Below are 24,840 nucleotides of genomic sequence, written 5' to 3'. Positions count from 1 at the left end.
GGGATATCAGACAAGAGGCAGGATATTTGGTAACATGCAATCTAGTAAACGCCCAGCACAAAAATAACTGACTTATTGTCATTATTCAATTATCCATTAATACACACAATCAAAAATAATTGGGGAATAGTATATTAATACTGAAAGTAATCAATAGCATAAGAACTAGGTTCATCTTAACTGGCAGTCAAGCTTTCGGTGTGCGGCATTGCACCTGGTTCACTAACCCATGAGATTTTGGTTGAATGTTCGAAGAATTCATGGTTTAGCTTTGAGACTGAAAGTGTGTGTGTGTGTGTGTGTGTGTATGTGTGTGTGTGTGTGTGTGTGTGTGTGTGTGTGTGTGTAAAACTGTGTCTTTCTGACTTCTGATCACTTTGTCTTGTCCAGGATTCTGGAAATCAGGCAAAGGAAGGATGTTCTAAAGGGCTGTGCTTCGAAGATACATACACAGAGAGCTTCTTAAACACACACACACACACACACACATACAAACACACATGCCCTGGGAAATTGTTGGATGCTGAGAAAATGTTCACCGCAGTTTGATAAATGCTGTGGCTGGAATATCAGTAGCACAGTGTCCAGAAACATCAAGCTGTCCGTGGAGCTGAGGGCAAGTCCGGCTCAGGCTGAGGCCCTACGACAGGTGAGTGCTGTTCCGCAGCCAGTGCAGGCCCTGCTGGGAGTACTGGACCAGGTGCTCCATGCTGCTGTGCAGGGTCACAGGTCCCATGAGCAGGTCCAGGTCATTGAAGAATTCTGGGGGATGGAGAGAGTCGTTAGGTGCCATGGAGGCACGATCCTGAGACTCCAGGAACAGTGACACTCACGGTCTCCATAAAACCAAACATTCTCTGTTCCACACAGGGGCTGGCTCCAGCAGCCACTGAGTCAAATAACACCCAAAGAGAGAGAACTCCACCAGGTATTCGGTCGTCTGTGTCTCATTCAACTGATAAGAGCAAAGGGAAAGCTCTCACTCCACCCCCCCCCCCCCCAAGATGATGCCTGCTCTGGATGGGGCCTTGACCTTCCCCCAACTCCTCCCAGACTGGGAAGGAGTCTGAAGAGATTGGCCCTCTCACCAGGGAATAAGTGTCAGGCTCTACATTAGGTACAAAGAGGAAGGAGCAGGAGGGACCAAGATAGATGGTGGACAATAGCTGTTCCTGCAAAGATCACACGTTAGTGGCTGACAGAAGCAAATCAATTCATGTGGCTGCTATACCAGCACGACTGGATTACTAAATAACGCTCCTTTTGGGCAGAATGGAGTGGGCCAGACCCAGCAGTGCTGAGTTTTCTCCTGGCTCTGTGAGACTCCGGGAAGCATCTGTGGTGCCTAACCTGGTGGCGTGTGCAAGACAAGTGCCTACCTACTGGACTGCTTGAAAATCAATGTCTGGGAGTTTCCCCAGGTGCAGGTGAAGACAGCCCCGCAGGGGAAGGGAGAATGAGCCCCAAGAAGTGCAGGTGCAGGGGGGAGGAGTGGAGTGTGCACACAGGGGCGGCAGGGCCTCTACCTTGGATCTGCCAAGTTTCCTACAGGGGAGCTCCGGTTTTGCCCATATCCCTTCTAGCCACTCAGCCACTGTCCTTACTTCCAAACTGGCTCACGACAACTCAGGATTCAGTCTCTGTGGAGCCCTGGCACCGGCCTCCCTAGCATGCTACTTGCTCTGCGGGTGCCCATCTGGGTGGTGTGTTATGGCTCTATGGGGCTACGATCGGTTTCAGGGACTAAGGAGTCTCTTCTCTGTTTGTGTCACAAGTGCTCATCATGGATATTATGGATTTGTCCTTAAAGTCTTATGGTACTACGGGAACAAAAGCCACATTTAATGGCATGAGGAGAGCACAGGTTTGCATGTACCCTCCTTGCTGGAGAAAAAGAACAAATTGGTATTATTCTATTTTTTTGTGTGTGGGGTGGGGCAGAGTTAATTACATCTATATATAATAATTACATTAAAAGAATCTAGACCTATTCTTCCCAAACCCCCTCCAAATAGAATAACTAGACTTGGGGCTGGAGAAAGCATACCCCAAGCCATGTCAGAAGTGATCCCTGAGCACAGAGCTGGGAGAAACCTTGAGCACTGTCAGCTGTAGTGCGTGCACACACACAGATACACACACGTGCGTGTGTGCACACACACACACAGGAAGAAAGAGGGAGAGAGAGGAGAGAGAGAAAGAGAGAGAGAAGAAAAGAACCAGAACAATGGACACTGATTTACTTAATGAGAATGTTTATCACAGCAGCCTTTGTAATGGTGAAAACGAGAAGCCAACTAACGCCACCAAGAGGGGTTGAAAAATGTCGGCATTATGATTGCAGACCGATTAATAAAAGTCTATTATAGAATCACCATAGAGGCATTTTTGTAATTAGTGAAACAGTGAAATGCCTGGTGAAATAATGCTGAACTAAAAAAGTGACAAAAACTGCATATAACTGATTTTGGTAAAAATCAGGCCTATTTGGAGAAGACTTGAAAAAACACTAGTGGAATATTAACAATGTCTTGTTGATAAGGTTGCTCATTATTTCTTTCTTTGGTTTTCAATGCTTTACAAACCCAGCCATGATAAGCCTGTGATCCCTTTAAACCAATAAAAACAAACATTAATTTAAAAGCCCTGCAGCGAAGGGAAAAACAGCACAGTGGAGAGGGCACTTGCCTTGCACGGGGCTGATCCAGGCTCATCTCTGGCACCCCATATAGCCCCTGAGACCACCAGAAGTGATTTCTGAGTGCAGAGCCAGGAGAAACCCCCAAGGATCACCAGGTGTAAACCCCAAATCAAAATAAGTAAACACATAAATAAATAAAACATTATTTGCTGCAACATATATGTACTCTTTTCAGTTGTAAATACTTATGATTTAACTAGTAACATCTGCACTTGTTGAGCTTTCAATTCTGAATGGTGTCTTACATCATCTACAAATGCTAGGAATCAAAAACTGAATAAAATGTAGCCCCTACCTATAAGGTGTTCACTGTCTAAAGGGAAAAATAAATATATCTATTTGTAAATGTATGTATATCTGCACCTATAACATCTCTATCCCACACACGTGCACACACATACATATAGTTGCACACACAAACACATTCATGCATATACACATACATACACATTCATGCACATACTCACACACACGTGCATACTGACGCATAGCGTACACACATGCGCACACACATTCATGCAGATTCTCTCTCTCTCTCTCTCTCTCTCTCTCTCACACACACACACACACACACACACACACTCACACGCAAGAGCCTTTGACCCAAGCGGAGCTTCCTCGGCAGGACACAGCTCCTGCTTCTCCCTCTAGAACCCACCCCCGCCCCGCACACCTCTGTTCTCCTTGGCCAGGTTGTCGGCCATCTCCCAGTAGTCGTAGCTGTGGAGGATGCTGTTGGTGATGCTGACATGATTGGCTGCCATCTGGTGGATGCGCTGTGGGATGCTGACGATGGTGGACGGGGATAGGGTGCTGGCGTTGGACAGGCTCCCCTGAGACCCCACGGAGCTGGTTGGGGAGGGGTTGGGAGACATGGGGGAGGGCGTTCCCGTGCTCCTGGAGGTGGGCAGAGAAACAGGGGCAGAGAGGCAGGATGAGCGGGGGCTCACAGTCTCAGTGCCCTCCACATGAGGCAGCTCAAGGAGGTGGGAATGGGAACTTACTTTCCACTGGCCCCCCACGGAGACGGCGCCTGGGCAGCTTTAGATGAATTCTGCGGGAAACAGAAACATTGACACTGGGTGAGCTTAAGTGGGGGGCAGCAGGAAACTGTTCTCAGGGAACCACCAAGGGAAACGATGGCAGATACTGCAGCTAAAACACTGCTTCCCAGAAACGGGATGGGCAAGGAATACCCACAGGCGGGCAGTGGATTCCTTCAGCTCTGCAGTGACGATCAGCCACCCAGCTCTACGGGGGCTGGATGGCCACTCTCCTCAGTCTTGGCGTTCATCCTGGACTGAGCAAGGGGTTCATCCTGGACTGAGCAAGGGGTTCATCCTGGACTGAGCAAGGGGTTCATCCTGGACTGAGCAAGGGGTTCATCCTGGACTGAGCAAGGGGTTCGTCTGCAAGGGGTTCTTCAGCCTAGGCTCTCTCCCGCCTCTACTCCTGTCTCACTCCCTGACTTCTGGGCCACATTTGGAGGAATTCAGGTGAGGTTTCAGGACTCAGACCAGGCTGTCTGCATGCAGGACAGCTGCCTTACCCCCAGAGACACCCGCTAGCCCCTGACATTCCTCTCTGTGCTGCTACTCCCTCATTAAAAATAAATTATTTCTTAACCCCCGATTTTGTGTTTGTTTGGGGGCCATACCTGGTTTCCTGGCTCTGCTCAGGGCTCAGTCCTGGTGTGACTTGGGGAACACTCTACGTGGTTCTGGGAATCAAACCCAGATTGGCACATGCAAGGCAAGTGCCTTAATCTCTCTGTGCCCTTTAGCACCTGATATTTGAATACAGGCCATATCTCCATGAACTGTTAACAAGCAATTAATGCCTAAAATACATATGACATCAAATTTTATTTATTTTTAGTATGTTTGCTGCAGGGGTTGGAGCGACAGCATAGCGGATAGGGCATTTGTCTTGCACATGGCCGACCTGAGTTTGATTCCTCCGCCCCTCTTGGAGAGCCCAGCAAGCTACCGAGAGTATTTCACCCGCACGGCAAAGCCTGGCAAGCTCCCTGTGATGTATTCGATATGCCAAAAACAGTAACAACAAGTCTCACAATGGGGATGTTACTGATGCCCGCTTGAGAAAATCGATGAGCAATGGGAGGACAGAGCTTCAGTGCTATGTGCTGCAGAAGTGAGCACAAATTTTATTTTATTTAACTTCACTGTCACTGTCCTCCCGTTCTTCATCAATTTTTTAACTTAAGCGTTATTTAACTTAAAATTATTTATTTAAAAGAAAATTTTGGGAACAGAGAGATAGTTCAAGGTAAGGCACATGTCTGGTATGCAGCCAACCCAGGTTTGATTCCTGGCACCCCATATGGTCCCCTGCCAGGAATAATCCCTGAGCACAGAGGCAGAAGGCCCTGAGTACTACCAGGTATGGTCTAAACCCTAACAAGTAAAAATAAATAAAAGGAAGTTTCTCTTGAGAATAGGTTAGAGTATGTGTAATAACGCATTAAACGAGTCTCATTTCAGGGGGGAAGTAGCTCAGAGAACTAATGTTCCTGTTTTGCACTCTGGAGGTATTGGCTCATCCTTGCACTGCACGGGTCACAAGAAACACGTGGACTGACATCTGAGCACTGTGCTGGGAGCAACCTCTGAGTACCTCTTCAAGAGGCCCCAAAGAAAGAAGAAATTATGATTTCTTTGAATATTCTGGTTCAGGAATAACCAGTTGTTTGTGTCAGGCACTTGACCGTTGCTAAGTCTTGTTAGGTTTCCTTTCTGAGGGTCTAATAATGCTTCTTTATCAGACATGAATCGAGGGGAGGGGGGAAATATGAATTTTCCATTCCAGAGACAAGAAAATATCCCTCACATGCTTCTCCAGAGAGCTTTCTTCTGCATGGAAAGAATTTAAGGTTAATTTTACAAAGTTGTAACTGTTGTCCAGAAATTATTTGTTTTGGCTTTCGGCAGGATGAGAGGTGGTCATGGGGATTTGAACAGGGGTGGACAGGATGCAACGTGAGTGCCTCAGTGCCTGGATTATCCCTCTGAAAAAATCTCTGGATTTTCAGTTTTTAGTAGAATCTTCGAAATGGCACAAAATGGTCTTCTATGTGATACTTTTGTGGTTGCCTCAGATCTCTTCTTCTGTTGCTCAGCTTAATGACTAAGAAAATGGGGCACCCACCTCATTCATGCAGAGGCAGCTACAGAATGATAAAAACACATTTATAAGAGATAAACTCATCCCTGAAGGGTTTTGTAATTTCTGAACCTAGAGTTGCACTAAATACCAGTTGACATCTGGAGGGGATGAGTTTTGGGGAGGAAGGGGAGTTTGGGGGCCGCACCTGATGGTGCTCAAACCTTACTCTTAGCTCTGTGCTCAGGGATCACTGCTGATGGTGCCTGAACATTGTGCCAAGGCATCAAACCCAGGGCTACTGAGCACTAGGCAAGTTCCTTATATACCCTTTACTACCTCTCTGACCCCAGGAAATGGGCTTGCAGGCAATATTCTCTTACCAGTCTTTCTCTGGAAATACTGGTAAACTGCATATGTACACGAAGGCCTTTATGTATCCCTTAAAAGTGCTATTGTAGGGACTGGAGAGAGTGCTGTTGTAGGGTCCAGAGAGAGAGTACAGTGGTTAAGACACTTGCACATGGCTGACACCAGCAGAATCTGGAGCAGTGCCTGAGCACTGCCAAGAGTGGCCCCCAGACCAAAAAGTTTTGTTGTAAGCTCTGTCTGTGGCTTATAAACTTCCACTCTTGCCTTTACTCAATTTTTTTTCTTGAAGAACTCTCTTCAGTATTAGCTCTTAGATTCCATATTAAAAGAAAAGAAAAAGATCAATTACAACCTGATCACTCCAGCAGATGGAAAGGACTAGTGTCCATTCCTGCCACTGTGATGTGGTTGTGGCTGAGTGGCCATTACCCTACATGCAGGTGCGGGAAGGGGGCAGAGGGCTGGCGCGGCTGTCATGGGAGACGAATGGCCTTAGGTGAGTGTAAAGGTGGAACATGGGGCAAAGGTCGTGGGTTCTTCTTTCTGCAGATTCAGGAGAGCAGAGGCCTGGAAATCTCAAACGAATTATTACTCCAGGTCCCCCTCTCACTGTACTTTACAGAAAATTTCTTCTCTCTCTCTCTCTCTCTCTCTCTCTCTCTCTCTCTCTCTTTTAAAAAAAGAGTACTATCCAAGAGAGAAGAAAAGCGCCTGCCATAGAGGCAGGCAGGGGATGGGGTGGGGGTTGATGGGAGGGAACCTGGGGACACTGGTGCTGGGAAACGTGCACTGGTGGAGGGAGGGGTGTTGGAGCACTGTATGACTGAAATCCCATCATGAAAAACTTTGTAAAAATAAATTAATTTAAAAAGAAGAGCACTCTTCAAGTGAAAAATGATTCCTTTCCCTGAGATGAGTACACGCTGGCACGGTTTGCAGACCAATTCTATATTCACAAAGGCTAGTCCCCCAGTGCCTCCAGGTTCCAACCATTAGTGGTTAAAAAACACTTTATTAAAAATTAAACCAGCTATTGAAGACAGCTATGATGAAGTTTTCAGCAGTCAGTTCTAAGAAGCAGGAGTGAGTTTTCAGTGATCATCTATGTTAGTTATAAAGAGGAATTCCTTGTACAGTGAAACAAGTAACTGGATTGTGTTTCTCTTTATGCCATAAAATACTGGGCAAAGGCATGGGGATAAATGAGATGGGGCCCTGACACCCATTTCTGAGCCCTGAAATGCCACAGGTCTGCCACAAGTGAGATTAGTGTAGCTATCATTGGCTCCAGTGTGAGCCTCAAAGAAACAGTTTCTCTGTGCTTCCTCGAAAATGCCCTTGGCAGGGAGGCAGTGAACAGAGAAGCAGTGAGGCTCATCAGCCATCCTGTACCTTGAAGTAGTCGATGAGTGCTTTTGAATACTTGACAGCATGGTCCCTTTTGAGCCGGAACATCCGCCAGTAAAGGAGCGCGAGGCATCGGTAGCTGCAGCAAAGAGAAAAGTGTTCTGAAGAACGTGCGCATTTTTGCTAAGAAAAGCTAAAACATTCGTCGTTTCTAGGATTTATCTGCGTACATATTCACATACATACGTATATAGATATATAGATATACACACATGCATCATGGATCAATAATATAACCAGACATGGGTATCTGTCTATAAATATATGATGGTCCTTTAAAAAATATCTATAGTAATAGACCCAGACGTATCTATCTATAAATATATTATATTCCTTTAAAAATCTTTAAAATACCAAAGAATTACTTCGAAATAAAATCTCCATCCGATTGTTTGTATTAATCGGCTTTCCTGCTTCCTCGTGGGCCCTGGGTTGGACGTTTTCATCCTCCACCACTAGGGGACAGTGTCTCTCCATCGTGGGACAGAGATGTGCTCTGCTCACCAGATGAGTTTCAGCGAGTTACCAGCTCATTTCTGCCTGACTTCCCAGACTGCTAGCTTTGGCTCTGCTGAAAGAATAGCCCTTCCACCTGCTTTTTATTCCCTGCACTCTCAAATTACTGGACTACATACTAGCTCAAATAATAAGACATAAATGTGCTTTATAAACAATAAAAACTATGCTGGATAAAACGCTTATCTTTGTTTTATAAGCTCTGGCATGCTTATAAAATGTGCACAGATGTTTGCACACCAGTGGTATCTGTCTTAAACTAACGATCCATCATCATTAATTTACTAATCTCAATACAGAACATGAAACGCCTATTTCCTGCTATATAAATCATCTTGGTGTTTGTTGTTGGGCTTTTGTTTTGGCTGAGGTAGCCACACTCAACTGTGCGCAGGACGTCCTCCTGGTTCTGTACTCAAGGGTCACTTCTGGCAGTGCACAGGGGACAACAGGCATTGACCCTGGGTGGGCTGCAGGCAAGGCAAGTGCCTTAACCTCTCAACTAGGTCTCCAGTCCTTTCCCCGGCATTTTCCACATAGAGTTACTAACTAGGATCCGCTCTTGACAGGTTAGCAATGTCAACATACCAGTGTAACTTAACAGTCTCTTCCTAGCACCCAAACTCCGAATGATATGATGACATGAAATAACGAGACTCTCTTTTATGTAGGTCACTCTTAACTCCTGCCCCCCCACCCCCATACTAGATTTTCTAACTTGACCATCAGGTGAAGTATGAACCTGGACAGAGAAAAAAGACGCAATCTCTAGTACAGGAGGACCCAGAGAGGGGAGCCATGTTATTATCAGTGGTGGCATGAGGGAGTAGGTACAATGGGGAATTTATTATTCTAATCACATAATTATTCTCAACAGAGAAAATTCTATTACATATTATGTTTTGAAAAAAAAAGTTCATGACATAAGCACCATGGACTCAGTTTTGTGTGCTGAGAACTTTCAGGTAGAGATTCTTCAAATTTTTCCACTTGGGACCTCTTTTCTCACGAGAAATGCACATGGGTACATGTGCTGCCACAAACACCACTGATTCATTATGTGCGAATTTTGAATTAATTTTTGGTTGCTGAGTGCTCCAAAAACTTTGTACTCTTGCAGAATTTTCTACAAGCCCCCCACCTTCAGGTATGTGAGCAGCCCCATCTGAAATCGTGACCCAGTTTAAGATGCTGCATCTAAAGTCATCTCCGATTCAGAGACATGAATCCCACCTTTAAAGAGACAGTGGAATTAGTTTGATTGCATCTAAAATGTTAAACACAAGGGAAATTATATTTGGCACAATTCACATTCTAATTATCAAAACAGAGAGCTGATTCTAAAACACAAACACATAGAAAAAAATGATCCTTAGGTAAGGTACCAATGAATTTCCTGCCACTGTGAGTCTGCCTCAAATGTGGGGTAGCAGTAAGATAGATAGCAGAGGTGGAAGGGGGCGGGGTGGACATCCCCCCCACCATTAGTTTTACATATCAGAGGTCTCTGAGTAGGTCATGCATTTTACAACTGCTTTGCCAATGCAGGAGCTATTTTAAGCAGTTGGGAAACACTTACCATAATGCGGCCAGTTGTTTATCCTCTGGAGTGGCATTGGGACCTGAGTGGGTTTTTAGTCTCATAGCATACCTAGAAAAAAAACAAAAGGGAAACTAATGACTTCGAGTTTCGTCCTAAGAACCGAGTCTATGCTCTTTGTGCCCAATGTTTAGTTTATTTTTTAATACTGTCTGCTGGTGATTATTTTCAAGAAATAGCTGATGCTGCCCCATTTCCCCTCAGCATTACATTTCTGTGATAACGAATTAAGACGACTTACGATTATTGAGTTTTTTCTTGCTCTTTAACAAAACGATTCCAAAAGCTACAGAAAGTCAAGATCAGCTCAGGAGTTTTCTATGCATGGGTTAGGTTAGGGTTGGTTAGGGTTAGAGAATGCCCCAATGTCACTGTCAAGAGAACCACCTCAGCCAGATTTGGGTGCTACTAGGATTCAGCCCTGTTCACCAGAAGGAAATTTACTAGACAGCAGAGTCAGTGTTTTGGGGACTCTTAACTGCTCTAGGAACTCCACAAATTTCTCTGAAACCAGAGAACTGTGGGCATTTCTTTCTTCTAAGAAGTCATCCAATTAATACTGCAGACTCCTTGAGAGAACTGAAGCATCCTGCGGAAAAGTCAGGGATTCCTGAAATCAGTGGGAAACAGATGGATGAGTCTGTATTCTTTGGCTTATTTGGCTTCCTTAACTTAGTATATTATTGTCATTTTTAAAATGACCAATACCCAGTATTTTTACAAGGAATTACTGAGAGCATTTGTAAAGCCCAGGGCAAGTTGGGCTAGTTTGTTGTCAATTGCTCAAGGAAGGCCACTGGTACTGTATAATCTCCATAATATGCAGATTCTGCAGTGTCTTGAGGGAGTTTCAAAGTTTTCAGAGAGGTTAGTTTATTACAATATATCTACATTTTTGTTCTTCCTTCCCCCCCCCCCCCCCCCCCGATGTCTCAAGAGCCATTTATCATTTTCTTTCTGTGAGGAATTTCCACTAGCCAGTCTTTAGGGGAGTCAGAGAAAACAAAAAACTTTTAGTTTTCCTTCTCCCATTTCCCCCCTAAAGAATCTTGTTATTATTACTGAATGTAGACATCATGATTTGACAAGTGGTTTTTAAAAATAGTTTTAAATTTTTTTCACCACCTGAAAAATCATGCCACTTCCTCTGACTTCCATGGTTCCAGATGAGAACTTTGCTGTCAGTATAACTAGCATTTCTCTAAAGCTAATGGATCATTGTTTTCTGGTTCTTTAGAATTTTTTGGCTTTTACTTTTATAAAATATAGCTATTGTATATATTACCATGTATGCCTGGGGTTTACACTAAAGGGATTCTTCTAGTTTCTTTTTTTTCTTTTTTTTCTTGAACCAATGGAGAGATAGTTACAAAGCTTTCATGATTGAGTTTCAGTCATACAATGATTGGAGACCCATCCCTCCACCAGTGTACATTTTCTATCACCAATGTCCCCTATATCCCTCCTGCCACCCCACCCCTGACCCCAACGCCTGCCTCTATGGCAGACAATTTCCTTCTTACTCTCTCTCTACTCTTGGGCATTATGGTTTGTGATACAGATACGAGAGGCCATCACGTTTGGTCCTTTATCTACTTTCAGCACACATCTCCCATGCTGAGCAACCCTCCAACCAACATTGACTTAGTGATCCCTTCTCTATTCCAGCTGCTTTCTTCCCCAGCTCATGAGACAGGTTTCCAAACTATGGGGTAATCCTCATTGCCCTTGTTTCTACTGTCCTTGGGTGTTAGTCTCATATTATTATTATTTTTTTATATTCCACAAATGAGTGCAACCCTTAAATGCCTGACCTTCTCCTTCAAAACAAAAGTCTTATGACAAAACTCAGCAGGAAGATGGGATCAACTAACTCCCTTGGTGTTTTCTTAAGGAGATGTGAAAGGTGTGCCTTCCCGGGTCTCCAGTGTGGACAGAAGAATCTCCCACCCAGCCCCTTGCCAAGTCTGTCAGAAACGCTGCTTTCCTCACATGACATGTCTTGCTCCAGGATGGGTGCCTGTGTAGGCTTCAGCTCAGAGTTACGTGGTTCCCTCTGAGAAGACGGCTGCACCTTCATAAATCCCCAGAATTCCCTTTCTTTTCTATGTAGTTTTGACTCATTTTTCATGTAGTTAAAATTCAGGTTACACTAACCTGAATCAGATTTTTTTTAAAGAAAAAAACAGGTTAGAGGTTCAAAAAAAATGGGCTCAGAATCTGTCACTTCCTAAGAGGGTGGCATGGGCATGCACAATTCACACAGCCCCAGTTTTTTTTGCCACAATCAGGCACAAAAAGGCAAAAAAGCCCGGGTATGGGGAAGGTTCTGGCAAAATCATATTTTCATATTTGGGGGCGTGACCATTGGTTTCTGGCAGCGGATGGCATGGCTGCCATTTCCCCAGGGTTCTCAGTACTCCTGGGAATTCCTCATCTCCTGCCCTGTCCCCAGCAAGGAAACATCGCTGTCACCTGATGAGCTCCACTGTTTCTGAGTACATCGTGTACGGGGATTTGGACTCCATCGGGCCCTGCTCCATGGCATTTCCACACTCGATGAATGCCAGGGCTGCTTCTGCGTAGTTCAAAGCCTTCCCGAACTTCTCCACCTGACCAACACAGCAAACAAAGACCTTCCTTTAAGTACAGAGACAGTGCTGACACAGAAAAACTTGACTTATCCTCAATAAATAAGTTGAGTTATTAAGTTACCGAGCTCCTCAATCCTGTGAAGGAACCCTAAGACAGCCACAGTACACTTCCTTCTCTAGATATTTCCCCAAGTTGCTCCCGATTCAGAGTCGGGGAGTGAATGGTGATGCACGGAAACTTAGGATCCACCGAGCCAGTGCCACACGTGGCAACTCTGCTGTTTGCCTGTGGAATCTCTCCTGGTCTGCAACTTCATCCTTCGGTCTTACCGCCTATGCTGTGCTGAAGATACACTGGAAGTCAGTAAATCTGATTCCAAAGGGGCGGGAGCGATAGCACAGCAGGTAGGGTGTTTGCCTTGCAACCAGCTGACCCGGGTTCAATTCCCAGCATCCCATAGAGTCCCCTGAGCACTGCCATGGGTAATTCCTGAGTGCAGAGTTAGGCATAGCTCCTGTGCATCACCGGGTATGACCCAACAAGAAAAAAAATCTGATTCCAAACAAAGACTTTTCTTAATTCATTTTGTACACTCCAGCTTTGATGGTTTAAGGTCACGGTTATTATCTTTCACATTTCTGACAATTACATCTCCATACTTCCCTATTATTCCTTCTTTTTTATAGCACTGTAGTACTGTCCTCCCATTGTTCATAGATTTGCTTGAGCGGGCACCAGTAACATCTCACAACAAATTGTGAGACTTGTTGTTGCTGTTTTTGGCATATCGAATACATCATAGCTAGCTTGCCAGGCTTTGCCATGTGGGTGAGATACTCTCTTTCAATATAATCAAAATTTTAAACTTAAATCACTAATAATAATAATCACTAAACCAGGCTCTCCTGGTGCACAGTGTACCTTAATCCTTCTCCAGCTGTGGCACCCCACCAACCATATCACTCCTCTGTCCTACTGGTTGATCTCATTTATGTGATTTTCGTCTGTGGCCTCCTAGAATATCTAGGGGCCTACAGTAGGGCCCTGATTGAGAAATGCCAGAGTAGAGAGTAAAACATTTTGGTAGCGGTTATTTAGGTTAAGATGTTGTTTAACTCAACAAGCATTTTAAGTATGCACTGTAGCATTGTAGCACTGTGCTCCCGTTGTTCATCAATTTGCTTGAACGGGCACCAGAAACGTCTCCATTGAGAGCCTTGTTACCATTTTTGGCATATCGAATATGCCATGGGGAGCTCGACAGGCTCTGCTGTGTGAGCAGGATACTCTCAGTAGCTTGCTGGGCTCTCTGAGAGGGATGGAGGAATCAAACCTGGGTCGGCCATGTGCAGGCAAATGCCCTACCCGCTGTGTTATTGCTCCAGCCTTTAGTACGCAGTTATGTTTTATGTGTACTTGACACAAAAGCTCCTCCCAGAAGTATTTATGTGCTTCTGAAGAGAAAAACACGTAGCCACAGGTTGGTTCGATGTGCAAGGAAGTTCGTGATGAACTAACAAAATGCAAAGCAAAGAGTCCAACTCAAAATGTGACGTGGGAAGGGAGAAAGTGACAGGCTACAGAGAGGAATGAACTGGGCACGGGAAGGATGATTGACGAACTGGGCCACATATGTGGAAGACACAAGGGGTGAGTGTTATTGACAGCATGTATGTGAGTTGGAGGGGGCTATGAGTGTGTATAGGCTCTCCTGGTGCACAGGCATCTCCTTGGCATGTGATTAGGTGTGAGCACATGAGTGCAGACAGCAGGACAGTCTGGCCAGAGCAGCACCCAGAGCAATGATCAGGTGGGCATTATGACAGTGAATGATTCAGTCACAAAATTTTAAAAATCAAAGCTCATAGCCAGTAGCTGATGACCAAGAATGAGTAACTATGAGTGACCAACACTCTCTATCAGATTGTGGGGCTGAGGGCAATAGTTGTTTCTCACTATTTTCCTTCTATGCTTTATGATAGTCTGATTTATCCCCTCATACTCAAGTGTACCTAGACAATGATCTTCACAGAGATGCTTGTGTCAGCAGCACTGGGAGAGAGGGGTGATGCAACCTTGACCCAGGAATGAAGCTCTGAAGGTCATCTGAAGAGCTTTGCTCATCCCATCATCCTCATCTTACTTAAGGGCACCAGAGAACAGCAGAATTGGAATGACTAAGCAGGAGGGACTTCCTTTGGACAAGACTGGAGGATGAACAACTGTATGGTTCTTTTAGCAAAAACGAATTTGCCTTAAAGCACCATGTAGGAAATTATCTAAGCAAGAAAAGTTACTCTTTGAAAATATCAAATCATGGTGACTTAAACATCTAATGTGAGTTTAATGATCTCTGGGTTGTACAGCTTCAGAGGAAGGATCATTCTGGCAGATGCATGTGAATAACATGAGTGTTTTCAAAAAGGGATTTGATCCTGGGACCAAGACAAAAGCAAAACAAAACAAAACAAAACAAAACAAAACAGAACAAAAAACAAAACCGAAACTCCCAAACCCTATTTTTCTTATATAAAAAAAAAAACAACTAGCACCTACTGACTCCACTGCCTCTAGTTCAAACCTTAAGATTTAATTGAAATATTCATCTATCCAGGGCTTTCTCCAAGTCAGACATTATTGGTTGAAGTAATAATTTATTGGGCTATGAGCACTTGATTATATAAACATTTCTCCATTTAACAGACCCAGCCATCCTTGTAATAGATTTTATAATTACCCTAGCTATATCGCCCAATGATGAAGCTGAAATACAAACATAATTTGAAAGACTATCTGGAAAGGAAGGGTCTTACCATTGCATCTGCTTTATGCTTCATCCGTTTAGCTTCTTGCATAAAATAATCTGCACTGCGTGGCCTAAGGGAAGGATAATATTTAATGGCATTATTGTGTGAGATCTTTAGAAAATATTCCTTTATTCTAAACTTGATGACAAGTCTAAAAATCTGCTTGAAATGTAATCAAGTATATTTTGCATTTTCAGATTACTGTCTCTCTATAAATCGCCACAAGTATATTTCTCTGAAATTAGCTATTAAAAACACTCACAATATGTGCTGTTAGTCGACATTTACAGTGATTTTCACATGGTTCCCCATTGCCTAATTTGTGAAACAGACTTTTTATTGCATAGTTAAGAAGAAAGTGAAAAATATTATTTCATATGATGCTAATACAAAATATCCCTCTTAATGTAAATACTGTAAATATGACCAAAACCCAGAGAAATATTTAGGTGAGCATATTGTGTATATTTATAAAAACAAGTATCATTTATATGCACAAATGGCACCTAGAGAACATGTATCTATAGATATAATTATTTTAAAGTGTCACAGTAAAAAATGAAGAGAGGTAATGCTGTGTGATTACATTCCAGTTGTAATGAAGTTAATTGTAAAATGATGTGTACCTTGTAACAATGCAAACATGGCATGTATTCTCTAGAGTTCTGATTAGCTAGCTGGTAAACATTAACAGCAGACATGTGCGTTATTAAAGCAATAACCCTGGGCAGCACTGAGTCTGTAGGGAGATGGAGGTAATTCAGAGACTGACCTGAGTGTGTGATGTCTGCGTCACTCAGCCACTCTTCAGGCAGTACCTTCAAAGGCTTTGAGTCTTATGCATATATTTAAATCTACATGCTTTAGATGCCAAAACTCTTTTTTTGTATTATGGGTCTTTATGCTATCAATATACTTGACTTATTCATGAATATTCCCTATAAGCAAGGACTCTCTGAATGAGAGATGAGATGCAAGCAGTGACAGTAATCTGTGAATGCTCAAACTATTGTTTTATGTTGACTTTAATTGTCTTCTTTCAGATTAAAATGAAGCTATTTCCTTAATTCAATTTTAGGTAGTCAGAGTAGCACTCTTTTATTCAAAGAGGTCAACATACTTAGATACATCATAGATACCATGACAATGACACTGCAATCTCAAATTAGCATCCTCGTATTAATGATCTGAACCAATCAAATAAACAAACTATGGCCACAATAAATAATTCATTTCAAATCACAAATCACGGAGGAAAAAGGAACTTGGTCTTCTGTCTCTTACTTCCTGATAAAATGTTGTCAGTATTGTGGGAACATGTTTAGGGATATTTAACTCTCCCAACCAAGAAATGAGGAATGTATTTGCAGAACCTCTTTAATGTGTCCAATTAAGCTCATGCATTGACTTTCACCGTTCTGCCTACTCTGCAGACCCCGCAGCTTCCAGTCATCTGGGTGAGCATGTGCTCAGGACTGAGCCCTCCTTGGGAAGGAAGGCGCCGTCTGTCTGCATCCGCTCGCTCTGGCTCAGTGTTTCTCCTACTGTTTCCTGACCATGTTTCCTTACTGTGGTCCGTAGTCTCATGCTATGCCCCCATCATGTGATTTTCACCTGTTGCCCTCTTTAAAGTCCTGGGTGCCCACTGAGGCCCTTAAGCTCCCAACTGAGAAACGCTGCGCTAGTTCATCTCTTAAATGCTCTGACTCAGGAAATTAATGTTATTTTTTGTACTTGAGGTAGTGGGAAAAATATAACCTGACACCTGTACATTTTGTGAAGCGACTGCAACATGAACTCTAGGGGACCCCATTCATAATTACACTTATTTATTTATTTATTTATTTTGGCTTTTTGGGTCACACCCAGTGATGCACAGGGATTACTCCTGGCTCATGCACTCAGGAATTACTCCTGGCGGTGCTCGGGGGACCATATGGGATGCTGGGAATTGAACCCAGGTTGGGTGCGTGCAAGGCAAACACCCTACCTGCTGTTCTATTGCTCCAGCCCCTTCTTTTATTTTTTCTTGTGATAAAGAGTGTTAGGATTTAATGACTACAGCTAATGATAGTATAGTGTGTATAAGAAAACTTAGAATATTTTGTTTTTAATGGACTTTATTATTATAGACATTTTAATGTTCGCTGCAAAACTGAGCATAAAGTAAGCTTGTTCTCCTCCATACTCTCTGGGCTATCTCCTTCCTGGTCCACACTGCTAAAAAGATCAATCTATATTGACATATCATCATCACCCCCAGTCCATAGTTTACATCAGGATTTACTACTGCATATTCTACAGGTTATACTAGATCATAAGAGGCACTTCACTGTTCTGAAAATCCTGTAGATTAAATTTTGGTTTGTCCTGCTTCAAGCCAGACAGTGAAAGACCAGGCTCCACTTACAGTCCAATCCCAGATCATGAGCTTCAGATGTCTCAGTATTCACAGAGGATTTCAGGTGTCATCATAGCCTTCTCCTCTACTGTGATGTGTCTCTGTAAACATTCCTTCTTTTCCCATTGATGACATGTGCCATTCAGATTAAGCTTAGATCCCCTCTAGTTTCACTCTACTCCTATCTAACACATGACCAGTGTTTGTTAAACCAACCGTTCCTTACTTTACCAACCTACTCACAGACCTAAAACCATTTTCTGGAGTCAATGAAATAAAATCTCAATAATATTGCTGAACCTGTTAACCATATCACTCACTCACTGAACGACTCTACCATTTCCCCCCCTACCTCCCTGTTCCCCAGACTCTAGACACTCCGTTCAATGTTTCTCCTCATCTGGGAAATGTTCCTTTAACTAAGTGCCTAATCAGAGCCAAATACTACCAACTGTACAAAATGTTATAATAAATAAATATAATAAATGAAACACTAATTTTATAATAGAAAATATTACAGCCAAATACTACCAATTCCTCATATTATTCTTCCACCAGGACTTCTTGGTAAACTTGGCTTTTGACTCAGTCTATCTAACAAAAGATTTCTTGGCAGTACTACGCTCTGGATATTTAATCACCTTCTGAGCTGTACTGAGCATATAGTTTTGTCTGTGTGCAACACTTTGTAGGAGACATTATTTTCAGCAGAAAATGCTGCAGGGCTCTCTGATCTTCCCCACGCTGTACTTTTAGGCACATGGCAAAAGGTAAATAAATCTTCCTGGAATATCACTGAATTCATTCGGAGCCCAGAAGAGAGAGGTTGCTTTGTGGGTTGCAGCAGCGCAGCCAATGAGCCAGAGCACATCTCCATGGCAACTTGAAATTCTCCACATCATTATCTGCTCCATACTCTAGCGGATGAGTTTGGTCATTTTTCCTTTGCTCTGTTTTGTAGACCTTGTCACTAATAGATCATCATTCCAAATGCATTTTTGTTTTCATGAAAGGATTCTCTCAGTAATAAGCTATGCAACTGTAGTTTTTACTAGCCTTGTAAGTCACCCTTAGGGATGGACGGCTATGATGTCCACTTCTTCAATATGGGTTCCTTAATCAAGGCTATTTTTCTCTGAAGTATGAGAACACATTTTAAAAACCTGATATGGAGACTGAGTCACAAAGAGAAGAGTATATGGATGAGTAACACGTCATTTTCTACCTTTGTCAAAGTTGCTACAACCTCAGCTGCTTAAAAACTAGGAGTCCATTTATGAGCGTGTTAGAATTCCCATTTTTGTACATAATGGAAGGCATACTACAGTTTCACTAAAGACTGCCTCATGACGAGTCTATTTTTCTCTTTTTTGCTGATTTCTAGATCAGATCATATAAAGGAAGAGGCATCAATGGGTCGCCACCCTGCCTGTGCAGCAGAGTTGTGATGCCTGCTGGGGGCATCGCGCTGACATGACACGCAAATCAACAGGGAAGAAAAACAGTTGTCTACCTCGTGGCAGGAGCATAAAACCATGTGCAAAGGCACTAAAATATAAGCTAATTATCTCTGCGGTAAAACAACATTTTTATCTCCTAGTTTTCTATTTTTTTTGACATGAAGATTTTAAGAGTTTTGCTTTTCATTTGGATGCTAAAATTATTTACAGTGCTTCCAATAGTCAAGGTATTTTTATAATGACACATGGTCAAAACTAATAACAGTTCAATTTAACATCATCTGCTTAGCTAACTGGGAGTTTGAGGCTCCTGGGAAATGGGGCTGAGTGATCTAAACATCAAAGGCTTACCCACATACGTCTTTGTCATAAAGACTGCACATAGATTGTCAGGGCATTTGATCCAAATGGAGTGCTTTCTTCTCTTCCCTCACTCCAACAGACACTGGGCCTTTCGAAGCAGCTCAGGCTGAGCTCCCCCAGACTGCTTCTGGTGCAGGAGCAGTAAAGCAACCTGCCTTTCATTCTCCTTTGTGGTGGAGAGGGAGGAAGATGGCCTCCTGCAGAGAGGCTGCCGGAGACCTTTGTAACTCTGAACTCTGCCAGGCAGCCTGGGTGGGAATGGCAGGGGTGAGTGTGCCACCATCTGAACAAACAGGTCTACAAAACCACATGGGCTGGGCCATTTTCTTAGGGAAACAAACACAGAATCAGACAGGTAGAGAAACTGCATCTAATAGTTATTTCATCATCTAATATCCTAACAACTGATCCTCCAACAAGCCTTGGAGCTTTCATCTTTAGTGCGGTAAGCAAGGGAACACTACTTTGGAGGGCCCTTGGTAATCATGGCTCCTGGGTGCTGGTCTCGGTTTTTTAAGTACTTCTAGAAGAAAGCAGGTTGGCTGCATTTGTTTTTTCCCTAGCTCCAGGGGTGGAATTCAGGGCCCAACATATATAGGGCAGGCTCTCTGCCATATAACCGTGAACCTGACTTCAACTGCATTTAGAGAGCAAGAATTCAAATGCAGTTTTGTTTGTATATTCTTGATGTTGGTTGGGACCCAAGAGCCCCTGGAACCTGGCTTCTCAGGAGCAGGAAACATCATTCCTCATTTTACACAGGTCATCAGTTCTTGCAAATAGATGCTTCTCTCTTCTCCACATAGAGAAATCAGCATGTGCTCCTGCCAGGGACAGGCAAAGAACCACAGGTTTCTGTTGTTCAACAGAGAGCAACTTTCTCTCAAATAGGAACTTATCCATTTGTTGTTCTTTGGGATGACGGCTTGAAATAATTTACAAAACCCTTAGAAATAGCATCTTTAAGATTTCAGTCAGGATGTTCTGAAAGGCCTAGCTCAAACCCAGGAGCCTAGCCTGCACCCCCCACCGCCCCCCTATCTGGTTTGTGTAGGACAGAATGAAGGCTAGATGAGAGACAGGAATTTCATAATGAAGCAATTCCACATGAAGACATACTAATGGCTTCTCAGGAAAACAAAATGGATGGGGTCGAGCTCTGAAGTGACTGGGCAGGAAAGACTCCAGAGAAGAACAAAGCCCATGGCTGGCTCTCCATGGGAATGTCTTGCCTTGCTGTAATATCAGTACGCACAAGGATTTCAATTGGTATTCTTTTAAATCATACTGCAAGAGATCCGAGCTTTTATGTATAGGAGTCTTCCCATCCTTTATAAAATTAAAGTCCTTTTAGCCATGAGACTGTAGAGCATAATTATATTATAAATGCCCAGTCCCTCTTGCTTCCCCTGGCCTCTTTTTACATGCGTTGGCCTTCCTTCCACCGTGAGGGCTGAGAAAGAGCCTTTCTGTATGCTGGGAAATAGACGCTGGGCTCCTGTTCCGAGCACTGTGGAGACAGATGGGACATTTGGTGGTTTGGCTGAATGTGATGATCATGGCTGCCTCATCCCTGTGAAATATGGGCAAGTGACAGCACATTCCTCTGGGAGCAGGAGGCAGTTTTGGCACTGGGGGGGCTGCTGGCTTCCCAGAGTGGCAATACGGAGGGTGGGACAGGAAGCTCGGATTTCCCGCCAAGCGTCTCACCACTTTAGCTCTGCTCAGACTTCTGTACCAAGGCCCTCACAACAGTTGTTATCTCACAATTTCCTTTCTTTCCTTCGTTGTTTTCTGATGTTCGCCCTCCATTCTCTGGGCCAAGAGCAACCTGTCACTAATTATGACACCAAGCAATTTACAGCTCATGGCATTAACACATTGGATCACTTTCTAGTCTTTGAGTTGAATCAAGTACTGTCACTCATTGACACACATTCTTACAGTTCTATTTTTTTCCCAAATGAAGTTTGAATCATACACTGACACCTTGGAACTGTGGTTGCAGAGTTGCAGGCATCCTATGTGGCTGCACATCAGGGCAGGAGGCACCATCCGGGAGGAACACATTGACCCGGGTCACAGTTTTAAATAAGCGTGATTCTGTTCAGTTCCATTCGCATCGTCAAGCCCCATGCAGGTCTCCTTCTAACTGGCAATATTGGGGAGGGGTCGTAAAGGAAAGAATTTCAATTTACCTTCCTGTGGATTCCTCACACTTTCAGAGGAAGAAAGAAAGGGAGGGGAAAGCATTTCCCCCTGGGAATGTTACTGTAACTCAGCTGGGCTCATTTAACACTTGTTACTGAGCGCCCACTGGATTTAGTTGCTGTCTGAAGTGTATGTTTATTCAACCATTAACGAGTATTTATAATACAAAAGGATGAGTTTACTTTTTTTTAAAAAAAGCTTCATGATTAGGCTTTATAAAAATTGAATGACAGTGTAGCATCTGTTACTGTTTGGATCATTATAACTGGATTTCCATCAACTCTAAATTACTCTCATGCTAATTCTCTAGTCCTTTCTTTTCTGGTGAGTTCTTCCTCTCTCATTTCACTGCTTGTTGAAGCTGAGGGAGTGGAAGGAGCTCCAGTTCTCCTCTGTGGGGGCTGCTGGTGGTGGGGAAGCTCGCTCCGTGGGGATCAAGAGCTGGCCAGAATCCAGTGCTTCCAGGAAAGCTTTCCAGGGTGGCCGCCTCTGTGTATCCTCCCTGGTGCCTGAAGCTGAGCTCCTGCCTCTCTACCTGCCATGAGTAAAGGCTCAGTTTATGCCAACTAAACCTGGGAGATACTTCACACAATTTTTGTGGCTTCCTAGCTCACGGATCTCTTAAGGGATGCATTTTTACTATTACAACGAAGAGACAATTCTGATTTTGCTTTTCTAGCTTGAAGAATCTCCCTCATGACTTTCTTATTCAGTGGCTGAGTGGCTGTTTGAGCTGCATGTTTATTTTACTGTTATGGATTTCAAATAAACTGGGACACATGGCAATTGGAACATGACATCCCTCTGTATGATGGATATGCAGGAGTGCTTTTTTTAAAATTCTATTATGTCTATATCCATAAGAGGAGAAACAGTTTTATTGTAGCTGTCTGCCAGAAAAATTAGACATATTGCTAATGGGAAGAACGAATGATAACAACCTTCTTTTTGATACAGATAGTGAGAAAATTGCATTAGCTGTGGTCCCAGAAGATTGAGAACTATTTTGTCTTGCAAATGGCACAAAAAACTGCAAATCAAAGTTGAGTAGCTAGTTGTTGTTTCTGACTTGATTTTTGGGCTCATAAATTGGAAAATTACTTACATTTAAAGTGTGTGTGTGCAGCACCCAAAAGTAGAGAGAGAACAAAGGGGAATGCCCTGTCACAAAGGCAGGGTGGTATGGCCGTAGGAGGTGGGAGGGATACTGGGATCAGTGGTGGTGGAGGATGGGCACTAGTGGAGGGATGGGTACTCGATCATTGTATAATTGAAACCCAAGCACAAAAATTTGTAAGTCTACAACTGTACCTCATGGTGTTTCACTAATAAAAAAATAAATTTAAAAAATAGAATGACATTTTAATGTAAGAAAAAAGAAAAAAAATAAAATGTGTGTGTGTGTGTGTGTCTGTGTGTGTGTGTGTGTGTGTGTCTGTGTGTGTGTGTGTGTGTGTGTGTGACTTAATATCACTATCTGGAAGTGTCTGGTGCTTGAGATTCTGAGATCCATTCTGTTTGCGCAGAAATTTTGGGGGGATAGGGGTAAGGTATACCCAGAAATGTTCAGGGGTTACTCCTGGTTCTGCACTCAGGAATTACTCCAGGCGGTGCTGGGGGGACCATATGGGATGCTGGTGATCAAACCGGGGTCAGTCATGTGTCAGGCAAGTACCTTACCCACCGGACTCTCCGGCCTCACGTTTGAGCATTCTGAATACAGACTTATATTAATACAAATTTGTGACATCCAGATGCAAACTTCTACACTGCCCTTAAACATAGTTCCAGCTTACATAGATGGCTAAAGCTCAAAGCGAATTGACACACCAAACCCTAATTATGCATGTAGTTGACCAACTGATTCTATACCCATTATGTGTCCCTGACTCCTGGGATCAATTACTGGCTCCCTCCCGCCTGAGCAAGGCAGAGGGGATGGGGAGGAGGAAGGGAGATGCTGAGGGCCAGGAGGAGGCTGGGAGGGCTCCAGCTTGGCTGCAGCAGTGGGCAAGAGGAGAAAAACACTGTCCTCGTCCTCTGGGGCCCTCCTTAAAAACTTTTCCAAATCTGATTCTCTTGGAGCATTTTCAGGAAATGATACAAACAAGCTGAAACTGGGGATTTGCCTCTCAACCCCCAAAAGCTGTACCCTAATTAGTTTGTGGCAGTCCAGGGAACGACTGAGGACCACAATGCAGGTTGGCGATTTCTCCTAGAGGTCCAAAGTGGGGTTGGGGATTCCAGGACCATGTCTGCCTTCTGGGTGGGTGAGGGGGAGGGGAACGGAGTGGGGAGTCATCTCTGTGGGACGCTTCACTCTCCCACGTGCTCCCTGGGGACAGAACATCTCACTGGATCTTGAGATGCCTCCTGCGACAGTAGAATGTTCTCACAGATAAGGCAGCTGGGTCTTGGTGGCATCTAACTCCTTCACTTTCTGACTGTGAGTGGCACTAGGGATGGTGGTGTAAATTTTCTCAGCTGCAGGTAGCAATCAGAGCAGAGGGGGTGCCCCCCAACCCACCCCCTTTTGTAGGCATGTTGAACAGTGGAGCTTGAAAACAGGATTCAAGAAAAGTCCTTGAAATGATGCTGTCCTCCAGGACAAGCCTTCCAGGTTTGTCCTTGGCACATATTTCTTTCACTAAAAGCCTAAATAATTTTCATTTGTCATTTTTAGCACTTCAAGAACATTCCAAGGCATTATTTTTACTGATGAGTTTCTTGTTTTTCCTTTAAAGCTGATTTAATGAATGTAAGGAACTGTGGGGTCTGGGCCCAGAGTTAGGTAGAGGACAGGATCTATTTTTTTCCTCCTGAATAAAGCATCTTTTTATACAGGAAATGATTTTAGAGCAAACAAGTTTTCAGGGGGTCACTATTATTCTTTGCCTATGATAATTTATGAAAACAAAATGTTTCTCTGAATCTGATTGCTTAGAAACGTAGGTCTTAGTCACGCCATTGGCTTTAGTTCGGGTTGCAAAGCACGGGTTACCCCAGTGCTTCCCCAACTGGACAACAGTGCTGGGGTAGCTCAGGGGCTTTACATGCCTCAGGGAGAACTGGTGGTGTGAGGGATGAGAGTGGGGATAGCTCTCTGCTGTTCCTATAGAAAAGATTTCTGAGAGGGGTGGGGAGTCAAGAGGTTTTTTTTTTTTTTTCTGAAGAGTGTAATAATCCATAAACATTTGGGGACCTCTGGTTTATTCTGTCCATTTAAAATTCCCATGTGATGACACTTCCCATAACCATGCTGCTGGATCCCGTGCCAGGCTGTT

General features: G+C 43.6%; 1 protein-coding gene across 2 annotated transcripts in view; it reads right to left on the bottom strand.

The window, feature by feature from the left end:
- Positions 1-482: 482 nt before the first annotated feature.
- AFF3 (ALF transcription elongation factor 3) overlaps positions 483-24,840 on the bottom strand; it is a 601,777-nt gene continuing 577,419 nt past the window's right edge. For both annotated transcript variants that reach the window (XM_056116650.1, XM_056116651.1), the window contains exons 17-23: positions 15,128-15,191; positions 12,195-12,331; positions 9,699-9,770; positions 7,589-7,682; positions 3,706-3,755; positions 3,375-3,598; positions 483-762 (exon numbers count right to left, since the gene is read on the bottom strand). In XM_056116650.1, the coding sequence (XP_055972625.1) occupies positions 641-762; positions 3,375-3,598; positions 3,706-3,755; positions 7,589-7,682; positions 9,699-9,770; positions 12,195-12,331; positions 15,128-15,191 (763 nt within the window). In that variant the 3' untranslated portion in view covers positions 483-640. The remainder of the gene's footprint in view (positions 763-3,374; positions 3,599-3,705; positions 3,756-7,588; positions 7,683-9,698; positions 9,771-12,194; positions 12,332-15,127; positions 15,192-24,840) is intronic.

Source organism: Sorex fumeus, unplaced genomic scaffold (genome assembly GCF_029834395.1).
Source record: "Sorex fumeus unplaced genomic scaffold, SorFum_2.1 ptg000033l, whole genome shotgun sequence".
Classification (NCBI taxonomy): domain Eukaryota; kingdom Metazoa; phylum Chordata; class Mammalia; order Eulipotyphla; family Soricidae; genus Sorex; species Sorex fumeus.
Note: the sequence above shows the minus strand (reverse complement) of the source record. Positions and strands in the feature narration are given on the sequence as shown.